The sequence below is a fragment of the Pseudopipra pipra genome, chromosome 2 (assembly GCF_036250125.1).
Source record: "Pseudopipra pipra isolate bDixPip1 chromosome 2, bDixPip1.hap1, whole genome shotgun sequence".
Taxonomy (NCBI): domain Eukaryota; kingdom Metazoa; phylum Chordata; class Aves; order Passeriformes; family Pipridae; genus Pseudopipra; species Pseudopipra pipra.
In genome coordinates this window covers 79,187,464-79,200,010 of record NC_087550.1, presented here as the reverse complement: position 1 = coordinate 79,200,010, position 12,547 = coordinate 79,187,464, and the positions used below count along the sequence as shown (strand labels likewise).

At 42.9% G+C, this 12,547-nt stretch overlaps 1 protein-coding gene and 1 long non-coding RNA gene across 2 annotated transcripts in view; one reads left to right on the top strand and one right to left on the bottom strand.

The window, feature by feature from the left end:
- Positions 1-7,553, bottom strand: part of TM9SF2 (transmembrane 9 superfamily member 2) — a 30,277-nt gene extending 22,724 nt beyond the window's left edge. Inside the window, exons 1-4 of the mRNA XM_064646075.1 lie at positions 7,185-7,553; positions 2,427-2,494; positions 1,156-1,249; positions 328-455 (exon numbers count right to left, since the gene is read on the bottom strand). Coding sequence (XP_064502145.1) covers positions 328-455; positions 1,156-1,249; positions 2,427-2,494; positions 7,185-7,538 — 644 coding nt within the window. The 5' untranslated portion in view covers positions 7,539-7,553. The remainder of the gene's footprint in view (positions 1-327; positions 456-1,155; positions 1,250-2,426; positions 2,495-7,184) is intronic.
- Positions 7,554-8,880: 1,327 nt separating this feature from the next.
- Positions 8,881-11,645, top strand: LOC135406999 (uncharacterized). Its single transcript, XR_010426627.1, has 3 exons — positions 8,881-8,980; positions 9,349-9,524; positions 11,539-11,645. It is a non-coding gene; the product is annotated as an uncharacterized LOC135406999 (long non-coding RNA).
- Positions 11,646-12,547: the final 902 nt, after the last annotated feature.

Sequence of the window (12,547 nt, the reverse complement as noted above, 5' to 3'; positions counted from 1 at the left end):
ATAGAAGTCCCTTAAGACTTTTCTCAAGCTAAAGCAGGACTAACTTCTACATTTACAGGTGCAAAGAAATAGTATTTTACAGTAAGCACAAAGCTTTGTGTTCGGAAACAGATTAATTTCCATTATGCCTGGTGTTTATCCTCCAGGTAAAGGAAGTATTTTTATGAAGGCAACAAACAAAATCTGCAAAATCAGAAGGGGAAATATATTCAGTGCAAATACCTAGTGTTAAATCTGTATTAACTTGCAAATAAAAAATTATAAACTAAAAAAATTTATCACCAACATACTAGACTAACCAATCTATGAATTTTGATACCAACTTACCAATGATGTTGATAATTCAGTAGCATACTTTTTTTCAAGAAGTCTAATTTCTGTTTATCTTCTGGCTTTGTGGTATCATATGTTTTTGTACAAACAGATTTACATGTCTCCTTCTTGTTGAATGTGAACTAAGAAGAATGAAACACATATAAGCAATAAGGTTGTAACAAATTTTGTCTTATTTCAGTATTTAACAATTTCCCATATGCATTTAATTGTCTGTACTATTATAATAAAATCACCTAACAAACTACCAAGACTAGGTATATTAACCCTGCATAGGAGGTTTTTATATTGATGTATATAAACCCCTCCTGTGCTCATTGTAGGAGCCCTGCACCAAGAGCTCCTTGTTACCGACTAAAACATGTTTTCTGCCATGATTTACCAGACAAGTCATTTGACCTCACAGCAGCAATGCTGTCACAGGCAGCTTCAATTGATAACTTTCTCTCCTACTACCCGTACGACTGAACCTGAGAGCTTCAGTCACCAGATAAGACAAGCTGGCTAACACCATTTCTAATTCTTCCATTTTATGGATCCAGTATTTTCAGATATGGTTCCAAGAAACAGCAGTGCTGAGGAGCAATAATAAGGTTTTGTCCAGTTCCAAAGACAACCGCTGCACCATTTCAGCCTACAACTCCATGGTGCAAAGCACATAGTTACAATTAGATTAAACTGAGAGATTTCTATTATGTGGAATATCAGATTTTGAAGGTCTTTCAGATAAAGCCCTCCTGAAAATGTTCTCCAAGATTCTTATCTCCTCTGGTTAAGTTTGAACATACACATTACCAAACACCCCCTGACAAGAGAACAAACCCTGTAAGGAGACGGTTCTATCCTCTCTCCAAACAATACTTGGCCAAGGTTTTCAGAAGGCCGTTTCTTTCCTTCTGCTTGACAAAAATCAAACCTGAATTAGAGAAAAGATACAAAAATTAATAAAATATTCTCAGCTGCAAATAACGTTCCCTAATCAGCACCTACATCACAAGTAAAGGAACTATACAGCCTTCCTTGTAGACAACAGTTTCCTCCTTTAAACTGTAAAAGCAAAGTGTGAAAATTGCACGGTTTGAAAATAAACCAAACAAAACAGAACCAACAATCAAATCTCATAATCAGCTATTTCAGAAAAGTGTAGCATAAAAGTTTCCTTGAGTAATTACAAGTTTCCCATTTCAATAGGAATTTTAGCCAAGATTTAAACCTTTACATAGAGTGTCATGATGACTGTGAGAAAAAAGCATGCAGGCCAGATTCTTGGGGCAGGCAGGGGACGTGATAATAGCAAAAAAACCCCAAAAAAACCTACACACAGACAGCTCCCTTACAACAAGCACTATTAAACAGGTTATTGCAGTTTTATTCACCAACACATTTCATAGCACATCCTCCAAGTTTTTCCAGTCTATTTTTAAGTATATCACATTTGTGTTCACTAAAGTATAGATATAATCCGTGTTTAATCTCTTCAATATTAACAGTCAAAATATTCTTTGAAGCAAAAACTTTACACAGTTGTACCAGGCACTGATACATTTTGTTTGCTCCTATGATGTGTACCAAGAAAACATTTAACACCTCATTAAGATAATTGATGGGATGTTCACACCTCATTACCACTTTAACTCATCTGGCTATAGGCTACTAAAGACAGCAGTAATACTTTGATCTACAAAATGACAACTAATGCAGAAAAGTGAATACTATATATAAAAATATATATATACACACACACATTTTAATCTTAAATTACACTCAAGCAGTGATTCAACCTACATGAGGGGCCTATGAATCCATGCACTACTTCTAAACTAAGAGCAAAGACAACTGAGAAGGAAGTAATGTACTGATGTTAATAATTCAGTATCATACTTTTTTCAAAAACTCTAATTTCCGTTTATCTTATTAACACCTATCTATTCACTGATAGTTCTATTTTTGCAAACTTATGGTAACAAAATAAATAGGCATTCCTCAGAGGCAAATGACTGTAGCAAGATACAGATAAGACTTTTAGATAAATTAAATCCGTCTTTTTGCAATAACTTACAACTAAAACAACACAAACAGACTAATATACTTACGCGGTATATTCGTAGGGAAGGACAGACTCTACAGAGTCAAGCCTGTTCACAAACAGCTCGATTCCAGACTGAAAGAGTAGAGATAATCAGCAGTTATACTAAAGCACTCCTTCAATTCTCACGGATATATAAAAATAGGTTTGTTTGAATAAGATAAAAGGAAAGTTGGAAATGTAAGACATGTAATTGTACATCTTGGAAGTGTAATGAACTATATCTGCTGAGAACATAAGTAAAACCATCACAAAAGCAGTGACCACATGACAAACTCGCTTTAGGGCTAACAATCACTCAAACTACAAGACAGCAAGGAATCATGCACAAAGATAATACAGTTAGCACAGTTGCCAGTGTTTTAGTTTTATGTACCATGTTAGAGCTGTATTAGTCATCACCATAACTTTTGTGTAATAAAAGTCTTAAAAGAACACGAATAAAAGTACAGATAAGATGAGTACTTCTTCCTATAATTAAGGTACTCTGCAATTTTATCTATGTAGTAGATAATTTTATCTATGTTTTCCAACTGAAAACTGACCTATGAGAATTTAAACAATTTTTTCAGATTGATACACTACTTTAAATTTCAACAGAAGCTCTTTCCAAAGAGAAGACAAAGATTTAACTTCTTATAAAAGTTCTTCAGTAACTCTACCAACTCTTGAGTAAGAACCTGAAATTCAGTCTGCTCTGGTTTCTGACTACTTTGGTCTATACACATTAATTACAGACAGGGAAGCCTGCTGCTATGGAAAGGGAGAGGTCTTTTACTCTTCCCTCTTAGTCTCAAAATCCCTTCCCTTATTCTAGCCCCACAGCCCCAATGTATTTCAAGTGTTTATCTTACACTGGGTTTGGCACTTATCTGCGTGCACGGTAAACCAGTTCAACTGGCAAAAAAAGCAAAAGACTTACCCCAAAAAATTTTAAAGAGCAGTTCTTAGTAGCACAGCAAGTTGTCCTCATTTCAGCTGGGATAGTTAATTTTCTTCCTAGTAGCTGCTACAGTGCTATGTTTTTCATTAAGTATGAGCATAATGTTGATAACACACTGATGTTTTAGTTTTGACTAAGTAGTGCTTACCCTAGTCAAGGATGTTTCAGTTTCCCATACTTTGCCAGCGAGGAAACGCACAAGAAGCCAGGAAAAGCTGACCTGCACTAGCTAAAGGGCTCTTCCATATCATAGAACATCATGCTCAGTATATAAACTGGGGGGAGTTGACCAGGAGCCACTGCTCCCCGCTCAGGGACAGGTTGGGCATCGGTCAGTGGGTGGTCAGCAACTGTACTGTGCATCACTTATTTCTCTTGGGTTTTATTCCTCTCCCTCTGCCTTTCACTTTTTCATTAAAGTAATTATTGTTATTATTATGGATATTATTATAATTAGTATTATCAGTATATTTTATTTTGTTTCAATTATTAAACTTTACTTATTTCAACCCATAAGTGTTTACTTTTTTTCCCCCGATTCTCCTCATCCCACCAGGGGCAGCGGGGAGTGAGACAGCAGCTGCAAAGTTCTTAGTTGCCAGCTGGAGTTAAACCACAACAGAAGTTGAGCTGTCTTACTGTGTAATCAAGAGCTGAAGAGCAAAAGAAAGATGACTGCCCTCAAGAACAAGACCTCTCCCTTTCAATAAGAAGTCATCTATTTTCTCACCAACAGAAGAGCTTTTCGTCCCTATGAAAATTCACTCAAGTTTAGACAAACCAAGAAATTCTGGAGGAAAGCAAGAAAAAAAAAAAAAAAGATGGAATTGTTCACCTCTGTGTGTAGCTCAGATACTTCAGTCAGGTACTGTATTTTACCAATATACCCTAGCTGTTCTTGTACAAGTCAGGATGCAGCTCTGTGAGAGGCAGGCAGCTGTGAGCTCCTAGGTTGACTAAGTGAGGACACACCTTAGGGCTCCTCTTTCCCCCCCCAGCCATGTAGACCTGCTGCTCACCTCTGGGTAATGCACGCTTGGCGTAATTCTGTGAGCCACGTCAACTTCCTAACACTGCAAAAAGCTGGACTGGCAAAAAGTTGGATAGTTTCCTGCCATGTTAATAAGCTCAAAAAAGGATATAACAAGTAACACAGCTGGGTCAGCACAGAGGGCAGGAACACATTGCCCAGGGGAAGACAGGAATGAAATCTCTCACTCCCAGCAGCAGGGAATTAGACTGCCTCAGCTGGTCACAGAACCATGGCCTCAGATTAGCTGTTTTTCATTGGAGAGGATTTACCTGAATGCTCCAATTTTTCATAAGAAGTATATGCATTCCTGCAGATCAGCATATTTGATAATTTCCCATACAACAGCAAGTATCCTTTGAAGTCATCAGTATTTTTTTCAACTAAGTAAGGATTCTTAATCTTCAGGCAAGAATTACTATTTCAGCCTGCACAGATCACATTCCATTTCTGATGATATTCCAACCAAAACCACGGAAAGTAGCCAAATTGAGTTTGCCCAAGCAGATTAGCAGGCAACTTGAAAGAAGGGAGAAAAGTCATGAGTCTCATCACTCTTGTGCTGCTACCTACAAGCTCCATTAACAGCACCCCATCCCTTCTCACCAACACAGGACAGGACATCCACAGGGATCATGATAGCTAGAGTATCATTTAGAGATCTGGTATGTGGATTTAAGTCCTCAAGGCAGAGAAAAATTCACTGCTATTACTGGCATTGCAATCAACAGTGACAACTGCAAGAACTCCGTGAGAACATGTGAAAAAAGATGGCTGTCCAGGAAAGCTCAGTTTTATTCACTTATATAAATATTATGATATAGCAATTATGAGACTATCTATTGTTTCTCCTCACCAGACTACATTCTGTTGCAGACTACATGGAGGGAACCATATGTGAGGAGTGATTTAAACTTCTCCATATGCCTGTGTTTCACTTAGTACGTAAACTGATAAGAGGTGGCCAATATTTGCAATATTACACCTGTTGGGGTGCTCAGTTGCCCACTGATGGCACATTTACATTACCCAAGTACTTCACGTCACATTTATTAAATGATAAATTCTCAGGAGGAGACAAACATTTGTACATATTATATGAGGAATAAAAATGCAGAGACATCTGAGAAAGGTCACCCCATATGTGACTCAGGTTGGTTACAAAAGACAGTAGGCACCCTGGTTCACCTGACTTAAAAAAATAAATCTTTCTTCTACAAGCTTAAAACAGGAATAATCCAAACATAGCAATGTTTTTTTGAGGATGTTGGGAAAAAATACAAACTGCAGCTTGAAAGTCTTAGCCTGTATTTGAAGAAAAAACATTCTTTAAGAGGGTACTGCAGCACCATAATAGGTCACCCAGGGAGGAGATGGATGCTCCATGCTTGGATGTTTCCAAGGCTGGCTTAAACAAACGTAGAGCTGAGCAGACCTAGTGTTTACAACAGTTGTGCTTCAAGCATGAGGCTGCAACATGTGACCTCCTCAGGTCTCACCATTTCTGTGGTCCTATAAAAGAATGTCCACAGAATGCTTTACTACTACAACCAAAGCACCTTCATTACATGTTTGGCTTATTACCTAATCTGTTGATTCAGGACAGCAAATGGATAAAGTAAGCACATTTACCAAAAGCATACAGTTTAAACAGGCTCATATTCTGGAGAATCACAGACCAGTGTTTCATGTACTGCAGGAGCTGAGAGCTCGGAAAGTGCAAGACAGTCACTTTCCACAGCAGTAAGACCATGGATCATTAAATTGATTGGTCTTGAACTTTCTCGTTCAAGTATTAAAGAACAGTCTGGTGTAATCTCCATCACAGCAGCAGCAAAAAACTTCAAAACATGCCCCAAAGCAGCAAAGACTATTTTAAGTACAGACCCCTGACCCACCGACATCCACCAAACAAGTAATCGGGTTATGTGAACTTTGCTTCTTACTTCTGAAAGCATAAAACCAAGTTTAAGCTTCACTTGAGACTCTGGGGCCTAGAAGCCCCTACAGTTCAGGTTCCGCCTGCCCGGAAGACAGAGCAAAGGAAAGCGTCACTGGATGCTTACTCTAGTTTGCCAGCTGCTCGCAGCCACCAGCTGCTCGCTCCTGCCAAGAATCACACACCCCCCGACACGACCTTCCTTACTCGCTGCAGCTTTCCTATAAGGATTTGAAAGGGCCCGAGAGATGAACGGCCGGGGCTTCCTACTTCCCCAACGTGGCCGTAACTCCCGGGGTGAGCCGACAGCTCTCTCCTTCCCTCGGAGGGACCGCAGGCACTTTCCAGCAGGGCCGGAGCTGAGCCAGGAGTCAGGACAGCAGCTCTACCACTCCCCTGGGTCCTCTGTCTCATGAGTTTCATTTTCAATGAGCAATGGCCATAAACTAAAACACAAGAAGTTCCATCTTAACATGAGGAAGAACTGCTTTACATTGACGGTGGCAGAGCAGTGGAACAGACTGCCCAGGGGGGTCGTGAAGTCGCCCTCTCTGGAGACATTCCAAGCCCATCTGGACATGTTCCTATGTCACCTGCTCTAGGTGAGCCTGCCTTGGCGGAGGGGTTGGGTGATCTCCAGAGATCTCTCCCAACCCGAACTATCCTGAACTGGACCACCCTCCGAGCCCCCGCAGCCCCGGCGCCGTCAGGAGCCCCGGTGCGGCATCGCGGAGCGGCTGCGAACGCTCCGGGCAAAACCCACCCCGCAGCCCCCGCGCAGGGGAACAACACCGGGGCCGAGCCGCACCCCGGGCGGCCCCAGGGGCCTCCGCTCGGCGCCTCCCGGGCTCACCTTGCACTCGGGCTTCTCCTTGCCGGCCTCGCAGAAGTTGACGGGCGCCAGGCCTGGCAGGTAGAAGGCGGCGGCGGGCGCGGCGGCGGCCGCCAGCACGGCGGCCGTGAGGAGGAGCGGCGGCAGGGCCATGGCGGCCCGGGCCCGGCGGTGCTGGGCGGCAGCGGGGCCGCGCCTCCGTCTCTCCCCCCGCGCGCGCCCGCCCTGACGCGGCCGCGCCGCTTCCGGCTTCCCCCTCGCGCGCGCGCGAGACACGTCGTCACCCTCAGCGCGCGGGGCCGCCCGACGGAGCGGCGGGGGGGGCGGGGCCGGCGCGCGCCGTCTCTTCCGGGGTGTGGCGGCCCCTGTTGCCATGGCAGCGCGGCGCCGTCCCGCCGGGAGCGCCCTGGAGGCAGGGGTACCGGGAATGTGTTAGCAACAGCTTGCCAGCAGGCCGAGGGAGCTGATCTTGCCCCCTCTGCTCAGCCCTGGTGAGGCCACATCTGGAGTGCTGTGTCCAGCTCTGGTCTCCTCAGTGCAAGAGAGACGTGGAGCCCCTGGAGTGGGTCCAGTGGAGGGCAACAAAGATGATGAGGAGACTGGAGCATCTCTTTTACAGGGATAGGCTGAGAGACCAGGGCCTGTTCAGCCTTGAGAAGAGACGACTGAGAGGGGACCTCACACTGACTATAAGTGTCTGAAGGATGCCAAGAGGATGGATCCAGGCTCTTCTCAGTGGTGTCAAGCAATAGCACAAGAGGCAATGGGCAGAAACTGATACACAGGAAGTTCTACCTGAATATGAGGAAGAACATCTTTACTGTGTGGGTGACCGAACACTGGAACAGATGCCCAGAGAGGTTGTGCAGTCTCCCCCACTGGAGATACTCAGGAACCCTCTGGATGCAATCCTGTGCCATGTGTTCTGGGGTGACCCTGCTTGAGCAGGAAGGTTGGCCCAGGTGACCCACTGAGGTCCTTTCCAGCCTGACCTGTCCACTGTTTCTGTGAATGTCCACAGGTGACAAGAGCAGCATCCAGCAGCTGTTTGGGACTCCTCGCCTGGGTGATCCCAGAAAGGCCTGAGCCCACTGATCCTGGTTAGGCTGCACTGGCTTTGTGCCTGTCCAGCGGTCCTTGCTCTTTCTAAAATAAATTTTGTCTTTTTTTAAATAAATTTTGTCTGGAGTTTTTTTGTTTTTGGTTTGGTTTTTTTTTGGTTTTTTTTTTTTTTCAGTTCTCAAGGGTTTCACCGGGAGGAGGAATCTGCCGCACCCAGCCACTCATGCCAACACCCTTGAGTTCCCTACGGTTTGCAATCCAAGAGTTTCTAAGTGTGAAAGGGGTTATTTGAATATAAAGTTAATTTCACAGCACTGAAATAAAACACAAACTTCCTCAGCGGAATATGATTGGAGTCTGAAAAGGGGAGGGGTAAGGAGGCTTATTTTTTACAAAAATATGAAAACTTTCATGCAAAATGTAAACCAATCTCTTTCAAATAGATAATCCAGTCTCTATTATTCACTCCTCTTCCCATAGGCCCTTGGGGGAAAATGATGACTGACACAGCTAGGCAGGGAGCAATCGCCCCTGAAGGCTGGGTAGTCAAGGAGGCAGGATGGTCTCCAAACCCAGGCGGTGCGTGGCCATGGCACGTTATTGCCCACAACAGACTTGGAGCAAACAACATCCCTGTCTTTTTTTTTAATTCGCAAGGGTTCTGCTATGGACAACTCTTCACTGTTTTCAGACTGAGCTCTCAGGTGAGATGTACCAGCTGGCTGAGTGGAACCGGGGAGAAAACAGACAGACAGGTAGGTGTTGGCTGTGGTTGACTCCCATGTCAACCGAATGTTCAGAACAATCCGAGTCCATGTTACCTCCATTTCACCAATGGCTGCCGTCCTGTGGCACAATCTACTGAAAAAAATCCCAACCAAAAAAAGAAACAAACCTGTAGAAGGGGCAGACATAAAAAGTCTGTTTTGATAAGGTAGAAAAGGACATTGCTCAGATTCTCATTTCACCTTTCCCTGCTTCCTAATATTTTCCATCAGTGTGAGTTTGTGCAGCTTCAGAAACACCCTCTCACGAAAAACTATATTTATAAATGTTGCAGCGTTTCCACTAATTTCCTTGATTCTCAGAACATGTTTTATTTCCTTTCTTCTATTTACTACAGGGTTGGGGGAACACACCTGTTGCTCACACGGTCCTATACATAGCCAAAGTCTTCAGGCAGCTAAGGTGTTGCCTAAGGTCTGTGTCCTGCAACACAATATTCCAGTGCCTGAGAAAGCACGAAGAGAGATACCAGGCTACAGTGGCCAACCTGTCTAGGGCAGGGTGAAGCTTCAGGTGGGTCAATTCACACAGCATCTGACTAGATAAAGGGTTGAGCATTTAAATACCTAGGCCACATAATGTAGTCTTTAGGTGAGATAATTGTAATAAATTTTCATATAGTTTCTACATTACACAAGCCATTCTTCAAGTTTGAGATGAATGCATGTTAATTTATAGCATATACATTAGATATTTTTGAACTCTCCATATATTTAAAATTTAAGTTGTTCATCTACCTTTCTCATTCCAATTCCTACTTGTCTCATCCTGTAGATATCCTAAGAGCACAATTATAAGATCAAGCCTTATGACAAGCACAGCTGGAGAAGAAATCCCAGTTCCCTCTTTTTATTTAAAATTACTCATGGTTAGGATAATCAGGTTGTAAATGACCCAGGTTCAGTTTCTTTTCTGCCACAAGGGAGTTCAAACATATCTCCCATTTCCCAGGTTAATATTCCAAGCAAATTACTTTTGTGGGCCTAATTCCATTCCTTCACATGAGAGAATATTTAAAAGCATTTGCCCATTTAATCCTCTTCTTCCTTGAGAACGCTCCAAAACCTGCACAATGGGTAGGAGTTGTGGTGTATTTTGTGATCCGCTTAAATCTCTCCTTTTACTATGCCTTTGTGACTGCCAAACCTGCTGACTCACATCCATTTTAAGGGATGCTCTGCCACTTGGTCCAAACAGCATTTCAGTGGATGTGGTGCCATATGCTGTGATGCTCCCTCCTCTCTACTCTGCAAAGGTGATGTGGAAAAACCATTTGTAGGCTGTGTTATTCTGGAGCAACTATAACAGTGGGTTATAATCCCAGGAATGGCCATGGTCCTTGAGATCTAACTTGAGGCTGGGCAAAACCAACCTCCTCTAATTTAATGAGAACTTCAATGGTACTTTGCTTGGTAATTTCTCTTCTTAAATTCCCCTGCTACGGGTTTTATAGCCATAGGTTACAGATAAGGGGGTGTGGTTTTAGTACCAGAAAAACAAGTGTCACAGGTTTTTATCATCAGAAATTCCAAGGTTATGTGAGACTGTGAAATAAAACACGCAAAAAAATATTTTTTCAGACACTAATGAACCAACGGAAGCCAAAGCAAAAGAATAGCCTGGGTTTTTTCCTGATAAATTCTTGTGATAAGAAAATATAAAGATAAGAATATAGTGGCCAGAAACTGCTGGGAAAGTAAGTGTCACTCCTTGAAAAGTTTTACCCTTCTTTTTATCAGAAGCTGTTGTGAACAACTTTTGCTGTTCTTGCGGTGGTTCCACCTTTTGCTGCTCATATCTGGTCTCCAAGGGGTGCCACCTTCGTTTGAGGATTCACAGCTCCCACGGTTCGGTTCTTCATTTCAAAGTCTTAAAAGTCCCTTGTATCCTACAGCTCAGGGGCTAATGCCTTCTCCTAGCATATTCCCTCCTCTGCCTGAAGGCGCTGTAACCCGCTTTTCTCACTATAGCGCCTTAGCAGGCAAGCTGTGGGGCTGTTCCACTTGCTGTGGAACAGATCAATAATCCTTGGTGTGGCAGCTGCAAGCACACAGTTGTTTCCTCCACTACAGGTTTTACAGGCACAGGTTACAATTCAGTTACAATTTTAGTACCAGAAGAGCAAAATAATAGTCTGCTGCGTAATGTTTAGGGTGCTAACTGGATACAACTAACATCCACGTTGCTGCTAATTGTCAAGTTTTTTTTCTTTTATTATAAACTATTTATTTGCAGCCTTGAACCGGAATGTCCCCTACCAACTAAAATTCAGAGTTTTGTAAAAAAGTTTTGTCTTTTTCTCTCCTGAGACAACTGGCAATAATAATGACAAATTTCATATTTGTCTTTCATATTTGTGTGGAAATCCCCTGCTGTTAAGTAGCCCCTACACTGGTAGACTGGCCATTTTTCTATAAAATGAGAAGTAAGGATGAAGACTTCATCAGCTGGAGGTGGAAGCTGAATTAAAGTCCCTGATGGCAGTGCTAACAATCATTGCTCATAATAATTTCTGTTCCTCCCGCAGCAGGAGTATCAAGTGTGTCAAAGAACTTCTCACAGATTAAACAGGTGAAGGATTATGGTTTGTGAAGGCTCATTCTGCTTTGGCCTGAGGACATTTGAACAAAAACGTCCTGCATAAGGTACTTCTGCAAGTGATTGAACAACAACCTTTAGGGAGCTTTGAGCCTGAAAACAGAGGGGTCTGCGTTCCTCCTTGGTGGGATGACAGCAGAGCACAGTTACAGGAGTTCTGTGGTTCTGTGTCTAAAGTTAAAGTTGAGCACACTGAGTGCCCTAGTCCTTTGTGGATCCAAAGCTTTCATGGCAATAGAAACTTGTGATTGACCAGGTTACGTGGGGGAGTGAAGGCATCATATCATCAGCCCACGAAGATGAATGGCAGCATCATCTGTGAGGTACCAGAGCAGAGGTCCTGCTGGTTTACCTCTTTCTGAAGGCACAGTCCTCCAGTGGGTAGTTGTTGGCCTCTGGCAGCTCAGGACTGCAACCTGTGAATATTCTGCAGGGCTTGGTGGCATGTGAGGTGTGCTTCTCCTTCAGGTCAGAGTAGAACTATAGTGTTTCAGGAAAAGCATATATTTTAGTGCAGCAGCCAATTCACTACCTAAATAAACAGTGCAGCGTTCAGAGTAGTCACAGAGTGTGTAGAAATTCATCTGGTTGTACCATTGCTGACTTTGTTTGGCTTTTGTGACTTGCAAGTCTGGTTTTGTGCCTTTTTTTTTTTTTAATCTTTGTTCAGGCATTAGATCCAGCACTTCCTGTGACTTTATGACCAACTTCAAATTAATGTTTAACATAACTTCCTTCAGGCTTTTGATATGCTATAGAGGCCTATGCCCTTTTCTCCCTCTGTTTCCTAGGGCACTAGAAATATGCAGCTGTCCAATACCTGACTCACCAAATTAAAAAGAGGAACTTACTGAATAAAATAGGCAAAAAAGAGCTCTGTCAGGTAAAAGCAGCTAATGAACTACATCTTAAAGGAAAATATTGAGACTATCACTGTA